At 31.6% G+C, this 26,715-nt stretch overlaps 3 protein-coding genes across 3 annotated transcripts; 1 reads left to right on the top strand and 2 right to left on the bottom strand.

Annotated features, from left to right (window-relative positions):
* Window positions 1-3,177: 3,177 nt before the first annotated feature.
* Window positions 3,178-4,271, bottom strand: LOC130646300 (uncharacterized). Its single transcript, XM_057452474.1, has 2 exons — window positions 4,138-4,271; window positions 3,178-3,938 (listed from the first exon to the last, which is right to left on the bottom strand). The coding sequence occupies exon 2, from the start codon at window positions 3,918-3,920 to the stop codon at window positions 3,456-3,458; it is 465 nt and encodes a 154-aa protein (XP_057308457.1). The 5' UTR covers window positions 3,921-3,938; window positions 4,138-4,271; the 3' UTR covers window positions 3,178-3,455.
* Window positions 4,272-13,968: 9,697 nt separating this feature from the next.
* Window positions 13,969-15,425, top strand: LOC130646301 (uncharacterized). The gene is made up of 2 exons (XM_057452475.1): window positions 13,969-14,225; window positions 14,354-15,425. Exons 1-2 carry the CDS (start codon window positions 14,223-14,225, stop codon window positions 14,690-14,692), a joined length of 342 nt encoding a protein of 113 aa, XP_057308458.1. The 5' UTR covers window positions 13,969-14,222; the 3' UTR covers window positions 14,693-15,425.
* A 683-nt stretch (window positions 15,426-16,108) lies between these two features.
* Window positions 16,109-24,426, bottom strand: LOC130646069 (C-type lectin domain family 4 member F-like). The gene is made up of 22 exons (XM_057452205.1): window positions 24,383-24,426; window positions 24,237-24,254; window positions 24,019-24,157; window positions 23,425-23,448; window positions 22,951-23,196; window positions 22,535-22,597; window positions 22,201-22,263; window positions 21,381-21,443; window positions 20,901-20,963; window positions 20,742-20,804; window positions 20,175-20,234; window positions 19,272-19,334; window positions 19,123-19,176; window positions 18,754-18,816; window positions 18,433-18,495; window positions 18,292-18,337; window positions 18,093-18,190; window positions 17,970-18,032; window positions 17,834-17,887; window positions 17,465-17,504; window positions 17,131-17,302; window positions 16,109-16,289 (listed from the first exon to the last, which is right to left on the bottom strand). The coding sequence occupies exons 1-22, from the start codon at window positions 24,424-24,426 to the stop codon at window positions 16,109-16,111; spliced, it is 1,743 nt and encodes a 580-aa protein (XP_057308188.1).
* Window positions 24,427-26,715: the final 2,289 nt, after the last annotated feature.

Raw genomic sequence — 26,715 nt, forward strand, 5'->3', positions numbered from 1 at the left:
GCTCAGTATTTTTATAAGCATACGCACGGGTCTAGGAGCCCTGGTAAAAAATAAAAATAACTTCTTGAATAATAACTAGCAAGGATGATATTTTGCATGTCTGCAGAAGTGCGCTAGTGATTATGTTTCCTTTTCCATTCTGTTGTTTACAAACACTTCTGTTCCACAATGGTTTTGAAAAATAAAAACAAATATGAAGCTGTTATGCACGAGTTTTATGTCCATGCAAAATTCAAAACCGATGTGATAAAATTTATTTTTTTGTCTAGAATTTAAATAAAAATCTGTCAACACACGTGCCCAAGACAATACACGATTCGTTTATTGTCTCATTACCACAATGATGTCAACCAAATCGATATCACAAGTCTACGTTTGTTTCGTTATTAAAATAATGTCCTACCGTACATGTTACGTAGAGTACAATTTTCACGCATATTTGTTTGTGGAAAAATTCACGGGTACCCGTTCTTTTTATATTTGCATGCGTCTAACTACTTGCGGTACCGTTTTGTGTGACAGACAGACGATGCGGTTATTATAATATACATGAAGGCGAAAATTTAACTAACCCAATATTTCTGTTAGATATGCTAATCTTTGATTGTCTGAAGAAACACACATAACTTTAAATCAAAGACTTACCCACTTGTCGGTGCACTTTTAATGTGTCAAGCATATCTTTTTTTGCGTTTAACAGGACTTTCCTGACCTTAACCCTATTCGGTCCAGGGTTTTTCGAACATACTATGACAGGGGGGGGGAGGCGGATTCCGCCCCCCCTCCTCAATAACTTTTCATAGGATTGTTCAAATTGAATCTAACTTGACACACTTATAGTACGTCATAAAAAGAACAAAATGGCGGCAATAAATTTTTGCTTGCGTCAGCACAATTTCTGTGACGTCATCAGAAGCTTGAAAATTGTTAAAAATGCCACTATCTTCTTAAATTATAATTACTTTTGTTCTAGAGCGAATTTTCACATTCTGTTCAAAGTTTCTGAAAGCTAAGTAAAAGTTATTTAACATATCTTCCGGTTTTTACATGGATCGGATAAAAAATTGCCAAAAATTGCCCGAAAATCCGTTTTTTTTTTGATTTTCGGGTAAAATCCGACAAAATCGGGAAATCGGATTAGTTTCGTGTCCAAATTATTCAAAATGATTCTTCTTGATGAAACAAAGTTGTGTTGCAAGTTTCAAGTTCTAAGGATAATCTTAACAGGAGTTATTATATTTTCCCCATTATAAGGATTTCATAGAGATTTTTAGGGGTAGTTTCGAGTAATGGGCAATATCAAAGCCTCTGAAAGGTATGGGACCTAAAAATTTAGCATGCAGGTGTCTAATAGATAAATGATGAAACTCAGTAAGCATCATAGCCATATAACAAAGCAATCAGGAGTTATTAAAAAAAAACCGTCAGGGGGGGCGGAATCCGCCCCCCCCCCCACCCGGACCGAATAGGGTTAAGGTCAAGCACTTATTCAGAAGACAGTAAATAGTTATATCGAAATTTGTAGCCTTAAGCCAAAATACCTTTACTGACTTCTAAATACGTCGAATTTCATTAGGGCAATGAAACGAATTCATTATCGTTGGGTTTAACAAGTTATGTCAGACAACTCGACATCCCTTCGTCTTAACGGTTGAATTTTCTTCAACTAGTAAGTAACATTTGTATGTGACCACACAATACCCATATTGAATCTATTGAAGGGGAGTCTGATTTGGGAAGCTGGTAGGCCAATAAGATGTAAGATTTATCACAACTCTTCATCCTATCATACTCAATTATAAAGCTGGTTCACCTGATTGGAACACTATCATGACCGGTGAGGCTAACCTGTATATGTAATGAAATCAAAATTGAAACATTGCTACTTGTCAAATCCAGCCTAAGAATATGATTTCGCTTTTTCAGGAATTTTTATCTGTCTTGGTTTTTGCAGGAGGTAAGGTTATGTTGCCTGAAAGTCAATAGAATTCCATTTGCAGTCGATATCTAATAATTTTGCCGACGTGATAAGCTTATCGATACCCCAATTTAATTTTAAAGTATTAGTATTTATAAATATTTCTGATTCTATCTACGCAACATATTATGCATTATTGAAAATTGAATAGCTATAAAATAAAATAACCTCTGTAAAATAACCTCAGTTCTCAGAGATAGCGAGAAAAAGAAAAAATTGTAACCCATGTATCCATTTTGCTTCGTGTTTTACATTCACTTAGACGCCAATTTAATCGCAAACAATACCTACTATCGCTGTGCAAAGGTTTACTGATAATCCGACGGGGTCAATCTAACAAAACGATAATAGCTTTATAAAAATATTTTCCGTGTATTATATCGACGCGTTAATCTTCTTAATCTGTCCCATCACAACACTGTGCTTTTGTTGAATGTTGTATACCGATCAAGAGAGTCTTCTTATAATACGTTGCGTCTGTAGGAATCGGGCTAAAGTCGGGTACAATGAAAGATATTTATGTGAGAACGTTCACTTTAATGGCTTACGAGAAACTTTTGTAAATTCTCTTTAAGTTTCCGTTATTAACAAAATTGAAGACAGGGCAAGTGCAGGCAAGGCTAATTATTTGTGATTGTAAACATCCGTTGTGGTTTGAAAATAAATCTTTAAATTGTTTTCGAAAATAATAAATATGTCATATAAAAGTTGCCTCTTTGGTTACAACATTTAATATTACAACTATCTTTCGGAATGCATTGAGAGTTTACTATAAAAACACCTTTCCCTAGACCATGAGTCATACTTTTTTTAAACTCGTAAAGTATGAGTACCATATTTGAATTCAGCATAGGTTGTTTAATTTATGTGTAAAAGTTTAACTTGATACGCCAACAGAAAGTGCTATTTTGAGGAGATATATATCACAGTTAAAATCTTCTTAATGCTTAAGTTACCATGTCCCGCCTCGTTTTCAAAAAGAGGTTGGATATGCCACAAATCTTTAAATTAGAATAACAGGTTGTTTACTTGCTGCATTGTTTCGAAATTTTCTTTGTTTATGACATTATTGATAAGGAATTCAAATCGGTTGTCCGTTTTTCATAAAACTCAACAGAAAAAGTTGCGGCACATCATAAGAATAAGTCTCGGGAAAGGTGTATTCCATTGAAAAAATAATAGTGACGAAAACTCATTGATCCGCATGTTCTTCGCTATACGTTTATATCTTTCATTTGTTATATACATACTATATCTTTTTAGATAAGTAAAAGCGTAAATACTGCAAAACATCTTTCTTGAAATTCCCAAACCAGATATAAATACTTAAAATTTCGCAACCAGCACGAAAGTATATATAAGTTACATTCACACCACATGGTTTCCAATTCCAAACCGTAAAATAAATTAATTAATTAATTAAACTGGTATCGATCGCATTTTTGTGTTCTAGGTTTTTGACGTTAACTTCTATCATCTAATTGCAAGCTTTTCCAACACATCTCAACTCGCAACCAGTATGAACGATTAACCTTTTCAACCCAAACCGTTTTACTCCGTTTTCTCTTTTCTTCAAAAATGGAACAAGTTTTCTCCCAGTGAGCTGGACACATTGAAAACCACGTGGTACATTTTCGTTCGCTTTATTTATACTTTCGTCGCATGTATATTCAACAAAATCAGTTGGTCCATTTATTGCGTAGATTTTTTTACATTTACATGGTGCTTGTGGATCGTTGCAGTACGCATCACCAGTCTTGTTATTTGATTTAGTTGATTCAGGAGTATACTCAAAAACAACTTTTTCTTTTTTGTTCATTGTTTTCTTTATTTTCACGGATAACGCCTGACGCAACAGCAAAGCGTGATCAACTTTCACTGGATGTGATTTTCTTGTTGGTTTGCATATAACCACGTGCGTCATAAGAAGAACAGCGAACATGAACAAGATGAAATTATTCTGAAACAAAAGTTTATTATTAAATTATCATTTTAGACAATATAAATATGTTAACGAGAAACTTAACAATTTGACAATAATCTCACCCTATCCATACTACACTTGACATAAGAGATAAAATTTCATTTGTTTTATTATGTGCGAGACAAGAGACTGCATATAACCTGAGGTGGCTAATTCGATAAGTGTATAGTCTTACCAGTATTTAGTTAATCCAAGTTTCATTCAAGAAGGCACAAAAATAAAATGGCGGCTCAAGCCGTTAAAAAAGCCGTTTTATTGACCAAGCACTTTTCTTACAAATTTTACTAGCCGTATTATGTTATATGAGCAATTTCTTGAAGACATTCTTATTTGTTTTATGTCATTCAATTATTTTATTGACATGTAAAATTAAGTTCATTGATGTGTCCGAATAAAAGTTTGACAAAATAAGACATAAGAAAAACATACAGTATTTATTAGTTTTGTTGAAATTTGATCTTAAATTGTTTTACACACGTGCGATAACGGTTTTATGAATTTCTTATTTCTAAAGTTTTTCAAATGATAATTAGTTTGAATCAATATGCGTAAGACTTGTATATTAGTGTATAATCTAGGGTAGTGCCAAGCAACATCTTAACTGGTAAACTTCAGAAAGACAGTCCTTTTTTTCTTCTGAAATTATATTTTCAAGTAGCAAAACCATCAAGACCCTTCTGATGCTGATTCATATTCAAACTCAATTGGTTTAAACAAGGCATATAACCTGCGATGGAACTTACCTGTTTGCTACTTAAAGTGACATGCAACTTATAAAATTTTAAAAAACCTTTCTGATGGTGACCCAACCACAATTACCATCCCCTCCACCAACGCATCTCTTCTAAGTAACGTATCGTTAGAGTTAAAAATAAATTTACTCTCAACAAAACACTATACTCTACATTATCCTATCAAATTTTCCGTGATCCATTGGGTTTTACTAGAAATATTTTCCATCTCCTGAGTTTTGGCAACTGGCAATTGAAAATATGTTAACTCTATATGCTATGTTCAATATCTTTATTTAATAACCATTGTAATATATAACTAAAAAAAATACGTTTCTGTTTCGCCCTGTTTGTTTTCTTCTGGTTAATACCCACAATAAGTGAATCTTGAATAGTAATTAAAAAATATGGTTTTAAGTTCAACGTGTAACGCTGACTGTAATATTGGTGAGATTTTACATCGAACCTCTCGAGTTATCATCCATTACAATATCAATATCGTAAACTTTGACACCTCTTCAATATCAATAAAAGTAAGTTTCCGTCCACCGCAATTTTCCCTGTGAACTATGATATTGGAAACCTTGTACTTGGCAATGAAAATGAAAGCAGCCACACTTTTTCAGTACTTTTAAATTTGACAGTCTTTCGAACAATAATAATTCTTATGTATACCACAACTTTCAAGTAATAACCAGGAGTTGATATAACAGTCCATCTCTCTTGAGTAACAACTTACTACAAAAAACATTAATTTAACCTGTGTACAGATTGTCTTATTAAGTCATTGAGTAAAATAGAAAAATCCCAGTTCTAAAATGATGCTACGATGGCCTAAAATAGGCAAAAACAAATTCAGGTGACACTTCCGCGAAAGGACACACGAGTGTCACCTGAATTTCTTACCTTGGTCAATAATGTTCTCACGTAAATATCTATAAAGGATTCCCGAGAAAAAAAATACGAATCACAAGTACTAAGTCAGTTTTTGAAAAACTCCAACCATAAAATAATTTTTTCGATTACGTTCCGTGGTTTGCTCTGCGTTTCTTGCTTGTAAATTTCTACTTGTACTCATTTTTTACGAATATACAACGAAGTTATTTACTCACCATTTTTATAGCTGGTTCAAATTCCTTTCAGCATTGAACTCTGCAAGTTATTGTGTTAAGCTGGTAAATGATGATTTTCGTGAAGTAAATGGACAAATAATGCACCTTGCATCGAGGTTTTTCCATTGTTTTATCCATCCAATCAGAACAAATAGTGATATGTCACATCTCAATAAAAAGGTTTGTTTCTTCAATTGTACAAAACCGTTACTAAAACAAATCAGATCATGAGGACACAGGGAGAAAAATTGTTTGCTTGTTTGTTTGTGTTTATGTTTATAAAAACCATCTGATTTGGTGATGAAAGCAAGTTTTCAAAAATTCTAAGAAATGACGTAGTGGCTAAGTGAAGAATATTGCATTAAGCTCATTCATTGCACCCTTTTTATATTGTTACTCCAATTTCCGGTCTTCTAAATAGGACAATAACAGTCTTTCGCAATTTATGTATTTTTTTCACAAGAGAAAGATTTCTGGAATGTAGAAAATTTGCTGATACAGCGTCCAATTTTCACTTACTCTGCCGAGAATGCGTTGTTTAGTATGTCATAGCAGAAAGGATCTATCAGTTCTTAAACTATTGCTGAGGCGTCATGCAAGGTCTTTGTTTTATTTTACCTTTGTGCAGGTTTCATTTTATCTTCATTATGAATTATCATAACAGAAGCCTTCTAACAAACCAAATGTCTTTTTACTACTTCTACATGCTTTTTTATCAATCAACGATAAAAGTTAGAGTATGCTCTTGAAGAATTTCTTGCAGAAAAATGCTTTTTAAGTAATAAATTATTGTGTCTCTTTGAAATCGTCAATTTAAATTTTTAAATACGCTGGCAGATATTGTCCCAGGATGCTGAAATAACTTGCACCGCGTAAAGCCAATATTGATAAAGGCGAAGAGGGAACAGTCCAGCATGAGCAATTCTGACACAGTATCAGTATCATTCATGGTGTTTCAATGCAATTGTCATTGGTTGTAGTTGATTATTGCACATGCACAAAATACAGCTATAAAGATAACACCCTAAATATTATTACCTAGTATTTGACACGTGCAAAAACGTGGAATATTCTTTCTAAGCATAAACATTTCCATGTTTTATAAAAAAGCTAAGCATAGCAAAAAAGAAAAAACAAACAAAATAGCCACAAAACAAAAGCAAAGCAAAGTGTACACGAATTGATTTTGTTAACTTACACGTAACTAGACCATGTGTTTTAGTATATACTCAGTAGGCATGCCAAGCAAGTCTATGTAATCTGTTGCAATATCGGTGAAGTTGTTTCGCAATCACGCAGTTTGAGTTCTTTGTAGATATGTTTTTTGTTAGTGTTGTCTTAATTAATGAATGATGGTTGTTAGTGACGACAGGTCAATTGTTAAAGTGAAACCGCTCTGAAATGAAATTTACAGGGCACGTATTTTATCACCTTTAGGTATGTTTGATCTATATTATAATACCCGTATACGTCTGTCTGTCACCCAATAATAGTAAATTTAGTAGCGAGACACACGAAATACGGTAAAAAAAGGGCGGGAGAACGCATGGATTTATCCACGGACCACCGAATAGTTTAAAAGTTTCCGAATTTAACTTTATTAAGACCAGGCTTTTTAGGCGCTCCTGAAAATCTGGGGAGGGGAGGGGTGCGAGGCTAAAAAAGTGCCGAAGACATCAAATTGCGATAGAAAATGGCACAAATATTCGTACAATGGAGGGCAAATGACTTAGAGGAATTTTCAGTCCAAGTTGACGTTATACTGAAGTGACTTCGTCAGGGTTTACTTGTGTAGATGATCTACAAATGTCAAATTGATGGCACCGGACTCGTTCAATTGCGCGTAACAATTTATTCAATTTAAAGAGGAATTTTTAAAAAATTTATTTGCGTTTATCTCAGGATTGTATTTGTACTCGCCTGGCCATAATAACTCGAAGATTTCACTTCTTTTCGGTATGAAGTTTTCTATTCCGCGGTGCTTTCCAGTTAGAAAATATGTAAAGTTAAAGTCTGCTATACTCAAAATTATTTCTGACGGAAGTATACAATTCTGGATTGTTCTTGTTTGTCATATCACAGAAACACATACCACTCTCCATTTTTGAAAATTTCAAGTTCTAACTCTCAGCAAACTTTCAGAATTTATGGTCACCGCAGGATAATTGTTCAGGGCTTTCTAAAACTTGCATGTTAGGCAACATACATGCTCCAATATAGGTATTTTTGAAGGCGCATATTATAAAACTTTTAACTGCTATAATTTGCTTTTATTTGTTTCGAATATTGTATAAAGAAATTTCTGAGAAGGTTTTCACTTTCAATGGGAATGGTATCCAGTTTTGCCCTATCCCTCAGGGTTCTGGGAAGTATGGGACCTTAACCCTATTCGGTCCGGGGTTTTTCAAACATATTATGACAGGGAGGGACGGATACGGCCCCCCATAACGTTTTATAGGCTTGTTCATATTTAATTAAATTTGGCACACTTATACTACGTCACAAAATGAACAAAATGACATCAATACATTTTTGCTTGCGTCAGCACATTTTATGTGACATCATCAAAAGCTTGATATTTGTTCAAATGACCTTCATTTGCTTAAAATTCAATTACTTTAGTTCTAGGGAAAATTTTTACATTCTGTTTAAAGTTTCTGAAAGCTACATAAATTTATTTAAAATATTTTTCGGTTTTTACATAGATTGCATGATAAGTTTCCAAAAATTGCTCGAAAATCCGGTTTTTTCTGATTTTGGGGTAAAATACAAAAAATTGGGAAATCGGATTAATTACTTGTCCAAAACATAGAGAATGATTCTTTTTGATGAAACAAGGTGGTGTTGCATGTTCAAGTTCTAAGGATAATCCTAAGAAGAGTTATTATATTTTCCCCATTAAAAGGGTTTCATAGAGATTTTTAGGTGTAGTTTCGAGAAATAGCCAATATCAAAGCCTCTGAAAGATATGGGACCTAAAAATTTGGCATGTCTAATAGATAAATACTGAAAATCAGTAAGTATCATAGCCATGCAGCTTATCGTTAAGTAGTTATTAAAAAAAACGTCAGCGGGGTCAGGGGGAATCCCCCGGGACCAAATAGGGTTAAAATTTGGCAGGCTAGTGTCTAATAGATACATTTAAAAGTAAGAATGATAACTATACAACTTAGCAAAAAAATTCTGACATGGAGAGTCGCCAAATATGACCAACGAACCGTGAGAACAGAATATGCGCTACTATTTACTGTTCAGTCATACTGCAAAGCAATGTATGAATGTTTAGGCACCAATATGTAAAAATGCAAGGTAGATTTTGATTAAAGTAGGTGTGACAACAAATACGCAGATAATCAAGGCGCAAGTATAAAAACTGGCAGCGTGACCACGATAGACGAAACAAAGCATTGTTTGTGTCGTATCAGCTTAGAAATTTTTCATCTTACATCTCTTTGTGGTAGTTTCTATCGTAGCTTCAGTCTATCCTAGTTTTAGTCATGTTTTTTTGTCTTTTTCTACTTTTAATCCTTCTATCTATCAATGTTTTAAAGTCTCTTTTCTTCTTAAACAACATTTTTTTAATTTTTGACAATTTTTTTTTCACTGGACCCATATTGACAACAGAATTGTACATGTATATACTTGTATTTAATCTAAATTGGCAATCCCGTATAAATATTTGATAAATAAATAAATAAATAAATAAATAAATAAATAAATAAATAAATAAATAAATAAATAAATAAATAAATAAATAAATAAATAAATAAATAAATAAATAAATAAATAAATAAATAAATAAATAAATAAATAAATAAATAAATAAATAAATAAATAAATAAATAAATAAATAAATAAATAAATAAATAAATAAATAAATAAATAAATAAATAAATAAATAAATAAATAAATAAATAAATAAATAAATAAATAAATAAATAAATAAATAAATAAATAAATAAATAAATAAATAAATAAATAAATAAATAAATAAATAAATAAATAAATAAATAAATAAATAAATAAATAAATAAATAAATAAATAAATAAATAAATAAATAAATAAATAAATAAATAAAGCCCTTTACAATGCTCTTCAGCTTAAGTTATAAAATTTAGTCGTAGTTTCTTTACAGAAAAAAAAAAAGAAATTTATATAATAGTCAACGATCTAGCCAGAGTTCAGAATTTCAAAGATGTTTATGTTATGAATATGCAGAAAATTATTCAAAATATTTTTCCTGTGATTAGTTTTGACACATTGACTTGTCTACAAAATATCTATTCGTCGTTTTCTTTTGAAAGATATTTCGTTTGTTAAGAGCACAAAAAATGGCAAATTATATAACGTTATCTAAAAGTCGTAGCTACGCTGGGCAACTTTTCATTTTTGACTTACCACGCCTCACACGCAGAGGCGTTAAAGTGACCTATGTTCTAGAAACAGTATGACTGTTAAAGCTTCTAACCATTGTGGTTCTATTTACTTGCAACTAACTGGAGAATAAGTGAAATTCCTGGAACTGCGTCATATAACAGGCTCTTTCAAAATTTTCAATGTTTGTCATAATGTCACAAAAACTTATTTTTGTGCTAATTCATTTAGTAAATACTACTACCCATGAGGAAATAGTCAGTAGGCATTTGCCAGCTACTTACCTGGGATTGACAAAGTATAGTATGTCTGCAGTAAATGTAGCAAAATACATTTGATGATAACCTCATATTTCTAACCCTAATATATCCTTAACTTGGCATTTCAGTCTCGTCACTAAATTGTATGGAATCTTTGTGTTCTTACAGAAATATGTTTGGTTTATAAAATAATACTTTTTCTACCTTCTTCATAAGGGTTTAGAAATTAAGAATTTGTCAATTCAAGGTGTAAAATTTTTTTTTGGCCTGCCACGCGGTCACATCGGTCAGTCTTCTGGTCGTGCCCAAATATTTAAATTATCTGACTTTCCGTAATTCGATATTTTTTGTTTCAAATAAATCTTACATGATTATATACTTTATAAAAATCACATTTAGCAGTAAATAAGGTTACTAATAAGTTATTATAGTATTCCTATTGATGATGACATGTATTCTAATATGAACATTTAGAACGACATTTTTATATTTCTTGGTACAAAGTTTCATATAAGTAAAAAAGATGGCACTGAAAAGATTCTTCTATTTTGATATGTAAAATGTAATAATCTCTATACCCAGTTTATGCACCTTGGGACAAAATTTATCTTGCTTATTATGATATCATTTAAGAAAATTTCTCATAAAAATGTAAAATCTTGAAAAAAAAATTTTTAAAAAAAAATTCAAAATTTCTCTAATCTGTGAGGTCCTCCTCACTAACACAAAATTGATTTTTCAACATTAGTGGTTGAGAATCAAGACTAATAATTTATAATCTAACAAAAGGAAAAACATTGCATACAATGTTTTACCTGTTGATTTTCGCTCTTTATTATATTTCTGTCCATTTCACCCAAAAAGACCGAAAACGCGCTTTGTACCCCTGTGTGTGACCGCCCAAAAAGTTTTTTTTTTACAAAATATATTTTATAGTGGTACATTAATGTTAAAATGTTATCCAGTCAAAATTTCAGAGCCGTAGGACTAAATGAACAATTTTAAAGGACCATGTGCCCTATGTGCACACCGCCGGTTTTAAGCGGCTCCAAAATGGCCGGTATGAATAGGGTTAAATTGACTTGAACTTACAAGTTGGTAAACTGGCGTTTCCTAAGACCATTTTCTTTATCTCATTTGTCAACAGTCACATTCGGTTTTTTGTGAAGACGTTGCATTGACCCTTTAGGTTTTGAGGCCTAAAAGCATGGAAACTGGTGGAAATAACTGACATTAATCTCTGCCATAAGAACGATGGACAATTCGAATTTAAAATTAGGCAATGTATCCTATTTAAAATCTGTGAGTTAACGAACCAAGTAAGAAGTTTCAATACTTCAGTTTCTCAATAACCTTTTCTTCAAAACACATGAGCTATACATTTTATTGCAGAGAGTGAACCGGATGATGACATCACTAATAATATATACGTAACATATCGTCGAAGGTACGTGTGTCATAAATTATTTCGATCACCCTTTATGCTTTTTATAACGAAAGAAACAACTTAGGTAATCTTAGGTAATGTTCAAAATTGAGTTAACATAAGACACAGAGGATTCAGTTTATCGACATCTCATTTAGCTAGCATTCACACAATAATTTTTAAATAATTTTTTTAAAAGCATCTTAGAATTTTGATCACATTTCAAGTTGCCTGTTTTACGGCTAAAATCTACATCAAAAGTTCCTAATGGTTGCCTAATTTTCTTCGATTAAATTTTCAATATTTCCGTAAGTAAAGGGTAAATAAAGAAGTCACAAAATGTTTCTATCTTCACCCTCTTTGTTTCTATCTGCATCTCTATCTTTCTTTAATCTATCCGTCTGCCTCGTGTGATGTGGGTAAAACATCAACCGGGTCACCTCGATCCTAAGTTTTAGTTATTTCTTGTAGGTATTTTAATTTTTTTAATATAAAGAGTTGCTCGTGATAAAAGTTGCAATGAATAGTTTATTTCAACATAGAAATATTAATACAAATATAAAGTATTTAGAAGTGGACATGTAGCAGATAGCACTTCAAACCTCAATACCAACAATTCCAATCCGAAACGGCCTTTAAACCTCCATACCAACAATTTTAATCCAATGTAAGGCACTAAAATTGAAAACCAACAGCTGTTTTGTAGCCCCTTTAATTATTTTGTATGTTTCTTTCTACAGACTGTATTAATCATGACCATGACCGCAATAATGAGAAATATATCCCATTGTTTAATAACTTTAGTCACCCTTTTGGCAAATGTGTAAAAATTATAAATGATTTAGCACTCAAAAAGATGTCAACAAAACTGGTATTTATAAAAGACTGTTTTATATTTTGGGTCAAGTGTGTTGTCATTGTCATCTGCAAAGTTTTAGGTGAAAATCTATCGTTTTATATGTTAAAAAGATTAATTTATATATATAAGTACGAATATTTTCAGTATTAAAATATTAGTCATTGTTTGACTTTTTTTTGCCGCGACAGCTGGAATATTTTCATACAGCAGACCAACACTAGAATCAACACTATTATCATGAACTCTATTCAGCAGCCGTGCTGCAGCGCAGTTCACCTCTCCTTTAACAATACTCCGCCCGTGTGAATCAACATTCTTCGCTCTAATATAAATAACTATTTCTTATAACTATGAGTCAAAACGTGTTCGAAGTTAGATTTATCAAATGACGCAATGAAATTGTAACCACGTGAGGATGATAGTATATTGAAACATGATACAATTCTTAACATATTTGTTCTGAATTTGATAATGTTTTGATTAAATTTTAAACGTTAGATAAACAAACACGTGAGAAAATTAATTTACATGGAGCACGAAAAAATTATTTTGCTGTTCAAACTAACAACTCATTGGCATGACGAACAACATTAAAACTTTTTTTAATCCCAGTATCAGTTTTTATGAAACAGTATAAGGAAGTATTTATTAACTGACACTGCTCATTAAAACCTGATAAAATCAACGAAAGTAAAACAATCTCTGCGATTGAGTGCTACATCGATCTTATTAGCGCTTGATTGGCGGGAAAAAAATTGCGGGAAAATTGTAGTCAGTTGTTCAACCTTCATTCTTGTGTGTTTGTAGCTAATAAAATTATGTGCTAACAGGAAGACATTGTTTACATAGCGCATTCCATTGGTATGTGGTCATTATTTTTAATAGCTGCAAAATATTTTAAGTTAGAAATATCATATTTCAGAACTGTTATATGGATTTCAAGAATATGCAGTTTCGAAAACATGACAAATTTCTGTTGCTTATGAAAGTAAAAACAATGAATAAAAAAATCCCCTTCCATTACCTTACAATCTTGAGATCGTTTTTGAGGATATCTAAAAAAAAATCGAAGTGAAAAAATTACGCTGCAGTGAAAAAATTGTTGCTGTAACAAAAGGGAATTCTAATCATGTAAAATAATCTTGCATGTAGGACATGGTTTTTCAAAAAAAGTCACTTCACAACCTCCTACTCGCGATTTCATATGTTAAACAAATACAACGCCCTATTTATAAATAAACGTTTCCATTTTTGCAAGTATGGAAACTAGACATCATGTAGATGCTCTGATACAGTGCTACAACTAAAATGACATAATGAATTTTGATTGGTCGTTTGATATTGATAATGAATTTTGATTGGTTGTCTAAGGGAGCAGGGAAAATACAAGTAAGGTGTAAAAGTAATATAAAGGCTGCCCTGTTGGGAGTCTTTACTATCAATCAATTATATACCATAAAAAAAGATAAAAAAGGAAAAAAATTATAAAATATAAGTATGGTAAGTGCATTAATTATTTCAAACATTTCAATTAAAATAACTCTGATTTTTCTTAATATGGATGATAATGTTTTTTGTATTATAATATAATTATTATAGTTTACTTTATACTTATCTGCACTTTTCAGGAACAAATCATTTTAATCGTGATGTCTATGTCTTTGGTTTTCATTGTGGCAAATGGTAAACCTCTTCCTATCGAAAATATACAATGTTTTGATCCCCAAGCTCCCTGCAAGTGCAACAAAATATTAACAGAAGGTTCTAATAGTTATGTTCAATTTACATGCGACAAAAAGGCGAATGATCAGAGTGGCTATATTCCCGCTGGATTTCAGTGCAGCCAGTTAACTAGGGAAGAATATCTAAACGATTTAAAACAAACAAAGATTTCTATAAACATTGGTTGTGAACTCAGATGCACCGGTAAATCTTGTAAGGAAACTGATTTCTTAGTAAGGCAATAAAATTCTTGGTGCGACTTGTTGCACATCTGCATTTCCATTAAAAGAATCATGTCTTCGATTGAATTGTTGAAAGCAGATAAGAGAATCCTTTTAACATCTGGTAAAACTAGTGTACATTTTTATATATATCTTTATATATATTTGAAATTATTTATATATTTGCAAAAATAGATTTAAGATACCTCAAATGTAGAAGTTAATATGTAAATAGTTATATTTATTATTATTTAAATTTTTATTTTTAAAATTTTACCTAAACGTGTATAAAGTTTATTAATTATTTTATAATATAGTTATTCTTGAATCTGTAGTTGCGTATAGCATGATATCTGTACAATCATTTCCCGACTGATGCAATAACCGTTTGCTACGTCTTGCGGCTTATTTAATACAATACAATGCAAACAAATAAAAATAAAAGATAGTAGGGGTGGGTTTAGAGGTGGTGCAGTGATGCATTTGCACCAGTTAAACTTTTACCAAAGAATTAGGGTGTATCTCCACGACCGTTTACTTAAAATATAAAAAGTGTATTTTATCATATATCCACGAAAATAAAGCGCGTGGCGTGTTCTTACTCCTTTCTCTGGATCAACCTCCGGCAGTAACACGCAACATTCACAGCGATTGCGCGAGCGTCTTGGTCTTTATTTTGACCCGCCAGAAGTAATATATAACATCGATATTAGCTTTACCTTTTACACTACTTAAACTGCTTCAAATCGCACAGGACTGAAAAAGAATTTTTAAAGGAAAACTGATGATTACTAAAGATAAAGTTATTAGTTTTAGTGTAACCACAAGCTGTGTCATTTTTGTAAGCTTTGTGACAATTCTTTTTTCGAATAGCACTGTAATGGGTAGCATGTTATTTAGTGTAACCAAAATAATTTAAAGGGTGTTTACTTGCCCTATGTATCAATAAAATTGAAATTTCCTGAGCTATAGTATAATTGTTTCCAGAAGTAGTAACAAAACGTAACAGAATTGTGGATAACGTAAACGCAGTAACCATTGACCACTCTTAAGAAACGCAAGAACTTATATTCAAAAATAATACATGGAAAGGTAGGATTTATGAGAAAGGCTGAGCGAGACAAAAAGTTTAATAATTCTTTGTAGGAAATGTATTATTAAGCGTCATACTTTCTATACATTTTATCATAAAGTATTTGTTGTCAAACGTTACTCTATATCTCAGTCAGGCTCTGTGATTGCCTAGAACAGTATACTAAAAAAGATAATTATTACTCTCATGGCTGTTGAAAAAAAATTGATGTTAAAATTCATGGAAGTTGATATAAAACTTTTAAAGTCTGCGTAATTCAAGGAAACGAAGAATATACACAACTTCTAATTGTTCCAGATATTTCTGCTAGGCCTATATATTCGTTTCTTAACATTTCCGGGATATTCTTAGGAGGACATCTTGCAAACAAAATATTCCTCTTTGCTTGAACAAAACAGATCATTCCAAAGGCCAGATTTGAGCATTGATGCACAGTCTTCATTACGTAAGTTGTTAGGTTCACCAGCGTCCCAATTTTTGTAAGTAACAGAAGAACCATCACTCCATTTAAATTCACTCTCATCACGTCTGTCGTGGAAACCAATAAAAATTGACTTAAATCCTCTAAATGATAAATAAAAATCTATTATTTATTTTAAACGTGATAAATGATGTTTTTTGACTATACTGCATCCCTGAACCACAGCTAACCATTTCAGAAGTTTTGGATTCCCTGTATTGACACTTGGACCTGTCTAATACCCCAAACTTTTTAAATTTTTTGTAAGTAAATGTTTTTAAACCTTTATGTTAATATGTTTTGCATCTGCCCTTAGTAAAAAGTCAATGATTTGAATGCTAAATGCTATTAACTACAAAATGAACTTTCAATACATTTACTTTTATGCCTTGACTCGTAATCACCTCTTTAAAATGATTCCCCCCTCCAACTATTAAACATTTGATCAGCCTATACATAAGCACGACGTAATTTTAAAAAGCATTCCTTCAAAACATGAATTCTGCTTGCGAGATTAAAAACTAACCAGTTGTACATACGACAATATCATTTTTAATGCTCCAGGAGACCAGTGTTAAAGAATAAGTCCGAAAAATCTGCTACACAAAAATGGTTTGTGATAATATTGTGTTAAAACAATTAAAGTATGAAACTCGAAACTTAAAATTGCTAAAATGCTCGTTCTGTACAATTCAATACAATTATATATTGTGAAAGTGATAAGTTACTTTTAAAATATGCACACTAAACAATCTGAGTTCATTGCTATCATATTGCCGTACGTGGTGTACTGGGTACTATTTTTTAGGACCGCAGATCGAATCCCGCTCCTTTCCAGGCAGTATCTTAGTGATACGCAAAGTAGTTTTTCTTCTATATGACAAAACTTGATCTTGGTATCAAACCTACCTATTATTCATTTGAGTTTTAAGAAATGCATTTTCGTCAGCGGATAGAATGCTTGCCAAGTGTCCATTAACGCTGATACAATACCTCTCCGCGTCCAGCCATGTTTTCTTGGTCCTCGAGAAAACATACATTGAATCATTGTACCTTGTGTATGATAGTTTTGCCACTAGGTCTATGTGTAAATATAAATAATAAAAATTTATTGTGATTTCGAATATCTTTAGGAAAATGTAACTAATATTTTTGTTTTCGTGTAACATGACCCAAAACCTAACTTCCTTAAGCGTTATTCATTTAGTAGCTTCTATGCCAAACAAAAGCATGGTATACGTACCAAAGTTGTAGTCTTTAACTTTAGTTTTTAGACCATTGATCTAAAAACGAAACTTGCTGCATCAAAATGTATTCACGATCTCTGTATGGGACAAAGCGAAATGTAAATGCTTAGTCGCGCATTAGTCAAGTTAAAAATTGCGAGGTGCAATAAATTATGTGTATATCTAGTAGATAATTGAGCGGGACCATATGGGGTAAATGGCTATTATTAAAACTTCTACAGATTTTCGCTACAAATAAATCAATACGACTGTGCATTTGTCTTAGTGCTCCATAGTTAGTTAGAATTAAACGTTAAAGTTCAATAAACAAACAACAATTCAAGATATAGTTTGGTACAGCATTTTGTTATTAACAAAAAAGGTACCTCAGTTCTAAATCCAGCTGATGTATTTACTTGTTGAAATTCCAAAACTTTAATCTAATAGAAAGATCATTCGAAAAACATTAAAAGAACATTTTCATTGGTCGTGTATTATAGTATATCTTTGCGAACATCATACCGAATTTTGCAATGTTTTGGTTGTGTTGACACTTTCATTCATCTGCTTTTTTAATTCTATGATCTAATGAAAAAAGTTGAAGCGTTTCTAAAAATACAATCGTCTCATCAGTGGGATTATTACTAAGTTGTAAAAACTGTCTATATGTCTATTTTGAACAGTTGCAAAATATTTCAATCTCACCATAGTGTTTTGCTTGTCCAATGTTGCGTCATATGCTCCTAAAATAAAAAATGACGTTATATGCAATACACAGTCCATCGAAATACCAATTTCATCAACAAATGTATCTTTTCTTGTGTCATATATAAAACTAGCTTACTTGTTTCATTTACATTTTGCTGAAGCGCAAATATTGTTTCGTTCACCTGTAACGTTCAAATTAAAAAGTAAAAACATGAAGGACGTAAAATTAAATGCGTCTAAGATTTTCCATTAATGCGATCCTAAAAAATTACCTTACCTTTTTTTCTGCTTCGAGAAGTTTATTATTTTGCTTCTTATCCTCTCCTTGTAAAACAGTAACCTAAAATTAACAAGGATGCTTTTTGGTAGAGCTATCGGCGCGCCGATCATGTAATCACATTACAAAATAATATTAAGTATAATGAATTTTAACAGCCAATTTTAACGTTGGTGACCACAATTGGTTACCTGTGCTATATCTTTATTGGAGTTGCGAATAGATGTTGTCAGTGTTTAAATCACGCCGGACTTAAGACTTCGTCATATCCTACTTATTTGGTTAAATCCACACGTTTGAAACTTTTTAAATGTTGCTGACGCCAGCACAACCCTGCTGTGCAGAAGTGCTAGAGCAGAGTATTGACCATTTGAAGCTCTTGATCTTATTTAAAAAAAGATGTAAACAATGACAAGAAAATGTAATTTTCTCTACAATTGTAGATATTCCGTTAATCCCTTTAATGTGCTTAACCCATAAGTTAATTTTAAGGAGAATGAAAGTCTAAAGACTCTTTAACTCACCCCGCATTTAATTGCGCTGGATTTTAACTCGAAAATAATAAAGATATATCTAGCTACAGCATCAGAGCATCTACATGTTGACATTCTTGCCACATACATGCGAGAAGTCCATGACAAACTAATGTTTATTTTCCATTTTTTTAGATGAATAAATAGAGGCTCTTACCGTGTTGTTAGAGTGACTTATAAAATTTGCAATATTGCGATTAATATCTTGATTCTGTGAGTGGAAAGAAAGACAATGTGTTAGTAGAAATAAGTAAGCAGATATAAAAAACAAAGGGTTCTTTTTTTAAACTATTCCATTATTATTACCTCCTGTTTTAAGAAGAACGTTGCATTTACAAGGATAAGTACTTTTTCCGTGATTTGTGCTACCTAAAACGAAATGTCGTTGCGTTTTAAGGGCATGTTGATTTTGGGAGAATGTTAAGAATTGAATGAACCAATTGTCGTTATCGTAACTAATCATCAGGGAGTCACCCCCTTCATAATAGCTATAAAACAGGTTAATGTAACGCCAAAGTGGAGCGCAGCCACACTTTATGTTGGTTACTTTAACCGTACTACAAATCTCAAATAGCCGCGCTCGTATTGTGATTGCTAGTGCTCTAATTTCTTTCTTTTGCAGCAGGTTTATGATTTTGTTGTAAACGTTTGTAAGAAGCACACATTTTGCCTGCGCAAACTTCTTATTTTAAGTTAGCAGTCATACATTTTTAAAATGTTGCAGTAGATCAAATTAATTTGATTTCTGCGACACTTTTTTTGAACGCTACAGGCACTATGCATTATAAAATTCAAAATACTGCACTATGGCACATTGGTTTTCTGTCTGCATTTAATGCAACACTCAAAAAATTCAAGCAGGTTATGAAAAGTAATAACAGACATAGACGATATTGATAGAGATAGATGGTTTTTATTATCTTGAAATTGTATTTGAAATGTTTCGTTACGTAACCTGAAGTACTCCCACTGTTTAAAACTGCCCACTTTTTTGTGAATGTATACATGAGTAAATTGCCAATTTTTAAAAAAATCAAAAAACATAAAGGTAATCAAAGACAATGTGCGATAATATAAAACACAATGAAGCATGTTGAATTCAGCAACTGAATCACTCAAAAAAAACATTGCTTTTAGTCACGTGTTTTAGTAGCGAAAATGGCGAAAAGTAAAAATTTAAAAAGAAATGGCGGCATAATTAACACAAACAACGGGATGCAACGCGTTATCAATGTAGAATAATTTTTCATATGAAATATAGTTAACGAACTAAAATAAATAAACTTAAAATATTTTGTTAGGTAGCGACGTAGCAATATACACACGCTTGCACATTTTAAACTAAGTTAAAAGTTGCTAAGTTATGCTACATAAATATAATTCACTGTGTATGTTTGAATAAGTTTGCTTTTATTTTGCTTATAAACAAAGCCAACCTGTCGCGTAGTAACCCATCTGTGTCTTATTTTTTCTTTTTTGCAAAGGGGATTCCCAGGAAATTGGCATGTGGGTTTTATGTTGTGTTAACACGCATTATCTTGAATTTTTGTGAAGAATCCCCGGAAGAAAACAGCTGAGTCATTCTTTGCTAAGTCATATATAATTGCATACTACCTTTAATGCATTAAACAGAAACTATAAAACTACAGCATATCTTGACTTGATGTTAGCTGGCTATGGGTAGATAAGATTGTTCCAGATCAACATATAGTAATGACAAAGTCGGAAGTTTTTGTATCGATCAGATAGTATATGTTGTCAGCAATTCTACCTTACCTTTATAGTTAAGTTGTAGATATCCATGTTTTGTTTTTTCTCTATGGTTTTCAAACTTTCTACCTGTAAAAAGAGAAAATGCAATGATTTTAGCGAAATGATTTTTCTTAATAATTACTGCGCAGCAGTTAATTTCCTGTTTGTCCGAGCGTTTTATACCTGTTTGTTTAAGTTTTCCATGGAGTTGTTTTGAATATTAACTTTCTGCATAATGCCGGCCTTCTAGAAAAATAATAATACCATTTAAAGGAAATGTGAACAATAAACTAAGGGTTAAATATATCATTGCTTTTGGTTTCAACTTTTCATTCATGGTTTTAATCTTTAAAATCGTTTTCCTAATGAAAAAAGGCAGCATGAAGATTTAGCATAACTGTTACATTTTATAGCTTCATTTGACTCCAGAAAGTAATTCAGGAACTCCTTTCCATACACTCTTGGCATATCTAAATTATCTTTAAATTATGTATAATTTGTTCTCTTTCCCTACCTTATTGTACAAATTCTGGTTGCATGTAATGAGTAATCAAATATTTACGCATGTGTATTTGAGTATGTCTAGAAAAATGATGTAATTTCCCTTTGCTTTTCCTCATTTATAAATACGTTGTGAAACGTGTACACATAACAGTAACTTACTGTCATATTTAGCGTTTTTATTTCTTCATTCAGGTGAATTAACATATCACCAATTGGAGATATCTAAATATGGACATATAAATAAAGAACAATAATTTGACATTATCCATAGCCTACAATCAGTAACAAAAAAAACAGTAGTTTTTTGGGCAGGTTTCAAAGTAGGCAAAAAATCAAAGTGCAATTTCTGTTATGCAAATGCATGCTAAACAATGTTAAGAATTCGCTAATGGCATTTTGTAATATGACATAGTTACAGAGTAATCCATGTAAGATACCATGAAGGGTAACGCTGATGTCAGCAGCAATTAGCACAACTTAAGAGTTTTAATTTAAAAAAATAATCTAAGATCCAATTTACTAAGTCCGCCCTGAGCGTTCATAAGTGAACTTTGACCAGTTCAAGTGTAAATCTAATATAGAAAGAGCCGAGATTACTACTTAAGCGACTTCATAATTGGCGGGGTTTTTTACTGGATTTTAATTGGAGAAGGAAGATCTGTGGGAACATGCAACGAACGTGGTAAAAATCCCTGTTTTGTCGTGCATGGTACTAAATTATAAATGGATTCCATATTTAAAACCAAGTGGAAATAATCCAAACTGATTTGTAAGATATTAAAGCCACAACATAGGAATTACCATCTTAGAAATGACCACCATAATATGCAAACCAAGAATAGTATCCGGGATACGGCGGTTTTCTTTACGACTTTAAATACGTAGAAAATAATCATAAAATTGTTTCCTTTCCCAACAACTAAAGCTTCATTCGCTTCTTTCAAATTAACAGCGTCATTAGAATTAAAAAATGGTATACCTTTTGTTGCATGTTAGAAAGTTGATTTTCCAATCTCGATATTTTGCGAGATTTCTTGTCAATCTAAATTGTTAGAAAATATATACCTATCCCATTGTTTAAACTGACATGATGCCATATGTGATTCCGTTTTTTTTAAGAGAGGTTGTATATACCGTTACCGCACGTTCAGTATCTTAGTACATTTGACCACGCATACGTAAACTCATTCCGTTGAACATTGGTGTGTTTTCCATCGTTGATCTATACGTGGTGTTAGAAATGGGATATGACGTTGTCGAGGGGTTTTAAGCTCTGATAGAGTAATATAATTAAAGTGTATACTAATTCTGACCTGATGTTGAAGAATGGAAATAGATTGTTCCTGTTTGTCAATCCTCTTTGCCATATCATGAATCTAGAAATAAAACTAACTTGGAAGTGGTAGCTAATTTTATTTATTTGTTTTTTTACTCCCGTTATTCAAAAGTAAGGAATTTGTCACGTTTTTTCTTGGACTTTCCATAGCTTTTTTTAATTTTTCCATCTGGAAATAAATAAATCCTTGTCGATTTTCGATATTTTATATATTTTCCGCGCGTTTGTAACATTTTCATTGACTTAGTATAATAACTTAGGAGTAACATTATTATTTCATAAAAAATTTGGCATTGGTCCATCACCATAGCCTCTATATTACTTTGGTAACAATATTTCCATTTTTTTATAATGCATTGGTTTTGCAGATTCGATCTTGTCTTATCTACTCACCAGAAAAGCTTCATCTTGCATCTTTGCCTTTAATGATTGTGTCTCATTGGGAACGATTACACCAACTTTCAACAGGCTAATTAATATAAGTGCAATGATAATCAAAACAAAAGCGAAAATCGTTAATGCAGCAAGTAGATAAAAGTAGTTGTGAGATTGTTGGCTTTGGTTTTTTCTCTTCGGTTTTTTTAATTTTCCATAATTGAACGAGGTGTCTCCTTCATCTTCAATTACATTCATTTCCATCTGAAATGAAATACACAGAATCAAGAAATGTATAAAATTGAAGAACTACAGCAAGAAAGAGAAGAAAAAAGGATAGGACTCTTTCAAAAGATTTGTTAAACTTGATAAGTAGTGAAGTACTACATGTAGACAAACATTGTGGATAAAAAAGATAGTATTTAAACCAGTTAGGAAAACGGCTTTTGTACATGTGTTTTTTATGTTTATTTTTTTTATTTTATTTCTAACTTTAACAATATTAAATAAATAACTCTAAAAATTAGTATAAGATTATGAGGAAAGTAATAATTTTTAAAAACTATATAAACTGTATGAATAAATTCTTACCTTAATTGCAAATTCGCAACAATCTTCTTCTTGTCACAGTTTTCTTTGAATTGTCGACATTTATTAATTGCCACTTATATAGTCAATTTTGCATTCGTTAAAATGTAATTTTCGAAATTAATTACCAATTAACGTGAAAAGATTCTAACATGAAAATCACGTTTTTTTTTATGCATCATGGGAAATTGTTTCCGTCTTGACTGTTGTTTCTGTATTATTGTTTTTATTTCATAGCTGATTTTAACATTTAAATCTTTTCTTCAATCATTTTTATTACCTTGGCAGCTATAGTGGTGTGAAATAAACAACATTTTATTTCTTGCTTTAGTTTTGTTACTATTTCGATACAGAAACCACTAATTGAAATTTTAAGGAGAGGGAACATTTAAATAGGATTCTTTAACTCAATTTTCACTGTACTATAGTCTGCGACTTTTCTGCGACAATATTACAAGAAGTCAGAGGAAATACAAAACGAAAAAATAAGTTATATACTTTTTGCATGTTTTGCCTATGTTCGTTATATTTTTCTTCCACATTATTAATTCTGGAATGATTACTAACGGCTTTGACGACAGAACCTTGTTTTTCAGAAAGTTTGATCGGCTGGTTTTTACTACCCTTCTGCTTTGTCCTAAAAAATAGCAGCAAATTACGAACTGTTAGTGACACAATACAAGCTCGGTTGTAGTTTTGACTTTAATAACTTTTACCAGTTCGTCTTTACTCGCCTAGATGTTAACCAGCATAACATAACATGGTTGGTTTAATTTAATAAATGGATAGCTAGCCGTACTAGCTTAGAAGCTGATAAAAAATTTTCTGCAGCAAGTACATGCTTTACTCGATTAAGATTTACTGGGTCCAATGTACTAATTGAAGGTAGAATGATATAAATGTCATTTATCAGCTATCTGAGCAAGATGAACATTATGGTTGTTTAAACTTATTTTTAGTGTGAAAGGTGGAAACAAGATGAAAAGCGTCACAATTGTCAAGAAGCGGAACGGGACAAAAAGCCCTGGGGACAATTTTTAAGAGATAGACCGAAGGAAGTCCAACTGCAGCTAAGCCAATTGGTGATGGCACCCAATATAACAAATATGGCAACTTCAAAATTTTAAGTGCAATAAAAAGCCACAGTTGTATAAAGAGCATTACAGTATGTCTAATGGTCAACTAAAGCATATCTGGGAATAACGTCTTGGAAAGCTTTTGGAAACTTATTTTGTAGAAAAAAACATGACACATCAATAGGCACTACGCTATTTACTTGTTCTTCTAAGCGTGACTTATGCACTGCAACAGGATCTTCTGAAAAGTTTTGCTAGAAACATGTGATAGTTTTATTTAGTTGATGTATCGAATTTGAGCTTTACATAACTTTACATTCTGAATTTTCAAATAACCATCTAAAGACACAAATCATTAAATATTATGAAAAAATACAGCAGAATCGAAAAAGAAAGTATTTATACTTCAAAATAACCTAGCTAGCTCTATAAATAAATATTTATGTTTAATATATATCTATATAATATATTATACAATTTTAACTGGTTCTTGCAAAAAACGTACGTTTACTTCTATCACCTATGGATAGCTAGCCATAGTAGCTTAGAAGATAATAAAATTTTTCTGCATCATTTACTTACAAGTGCATGCTTTAGTCGATTAAGATTTACTGGGTCCAATGTACTAATTGAAGGTAGAATGATATAAATGTCGTGCTAATAGGTTATGTACCAGCTATTTTCTTGAGTAAGGTGAACATAAACTTACTTTTAGTGTGGATATTTCACAGACCAAATAACGTATTACATTTGCAGAACAAGGTGAAAAGCGTCAGAATTGTCAAAAAGCGCAACGCCGTTGCGGGACAAAAAGCCCTGGGGACAAGGTTTAGAGAACATACTAGCTTTGACAAATATCGCACACTTTATAAAAAACGTGACTTGATTGGCCCAAATTTTAAACAATAAAAAAATTTAGAGGTGTATGTGATTAGGACTGGACAATATAAAAAACTATATTAACTACAAAACAGTTTTTTGGCGATCAATTATGGTTGAACAACACTTAGGCATATATCATATAAATTAAAACTGAAATAATTGCCAAAAAGGGAAGTTATTTTGAAAATCATAGTGTGTTTAGTCTTTTTCATACAAAACCAGTCTGAAGCGACCTTAGAATCAGCATGGCTAAATTTAAGGAAACTTAAGCAGGCTTAAAAAGTCCCCAACAATAAAATTTTTTAATAAACAGCAGAATAAAAATGGTTCCTGATATAATTAAGATTCATATCAATATCAATTTGTTTTTTTTATTTTAAACGCTTAACAAACATGCACAGTCTTATAAAATTTTACTCATATAGCTATCACAAAACCATCTAAACCTCAAAAAATTCTTGAAAATCCAACATCCAACAAAAAAATTTCAAAGCCAAAAAAAATATTTCGGGTTCAATTAAAAGCTTAGGTTTCTTATAGGAAAAAAAACAGAAAATATGTAATGTGATAAAACAGTCCAGGATGGAAATTATTTATTCTAGCTTGTGGTCGTTTGTTTTCTCACCTACATAAACTGGAAAATAATATTCATATTGACTTCACTGTTAATAAATACGAAAATAATAAAGTCATCTGAAGTTGCATTCTTGTTATTCAGAAGAAAATAATCAGGCTGAGAAAGGCTAAAAAATAAGAACAGCCAGTCTCAGGTCAGGTTTTACTGCTTTTTTAAAAATGTATAGCATAAATAAAAATTATTATATTAGCTAAATTCCCTAATAGTAGAGTTGTTAAGGCGTCGAATTGTTCATTTTGCGAATAAAGTTTCACACTTTGCACGAACCATCCTTGATGTCATGAGAGTCAATTTAGAAGTGGTTCCCAAAATTAAATTTTACGATGACGTCATAGTGACGTCGTTTGATTCCAAAATGACCCTGTTTTTTAAAGAACTTCAAAGCATGGTAATTTTGGTATCGTTTCAAAGAAAAAAAAAATTTAAGCAAATTTTTTGAGTTACAAACAAAAATGTTATAGAAATTTTTGAAATATTTTGAAATGCAGTTTAATCGTTCAAGCAAAGACCTACTTTAAAATTTATTTCATACTCAAGTTCATATAACGTTGATAACACGATTCATCTCTTTTTTCCACGTTTTCTGTCTAGCGTTTGGTT

Source organism: Hydractinia symbiolongicarpus, chromosome 5, assembly GCF_029227915.1.
Source record: "Hydractinia symbiolongicarpus strain clone_291-10 chromosome 5, HSymV2.1, whole genome shotgun sequence".
In the NCBI taxonomy this organism is placed as follows: Eukaryota; Metazoa; Cnidaria; class Hydrozoa; order Anthoathecata; family Hydractiniidae; genus Hydractinia; species Hydractinia symbiolongicarpus.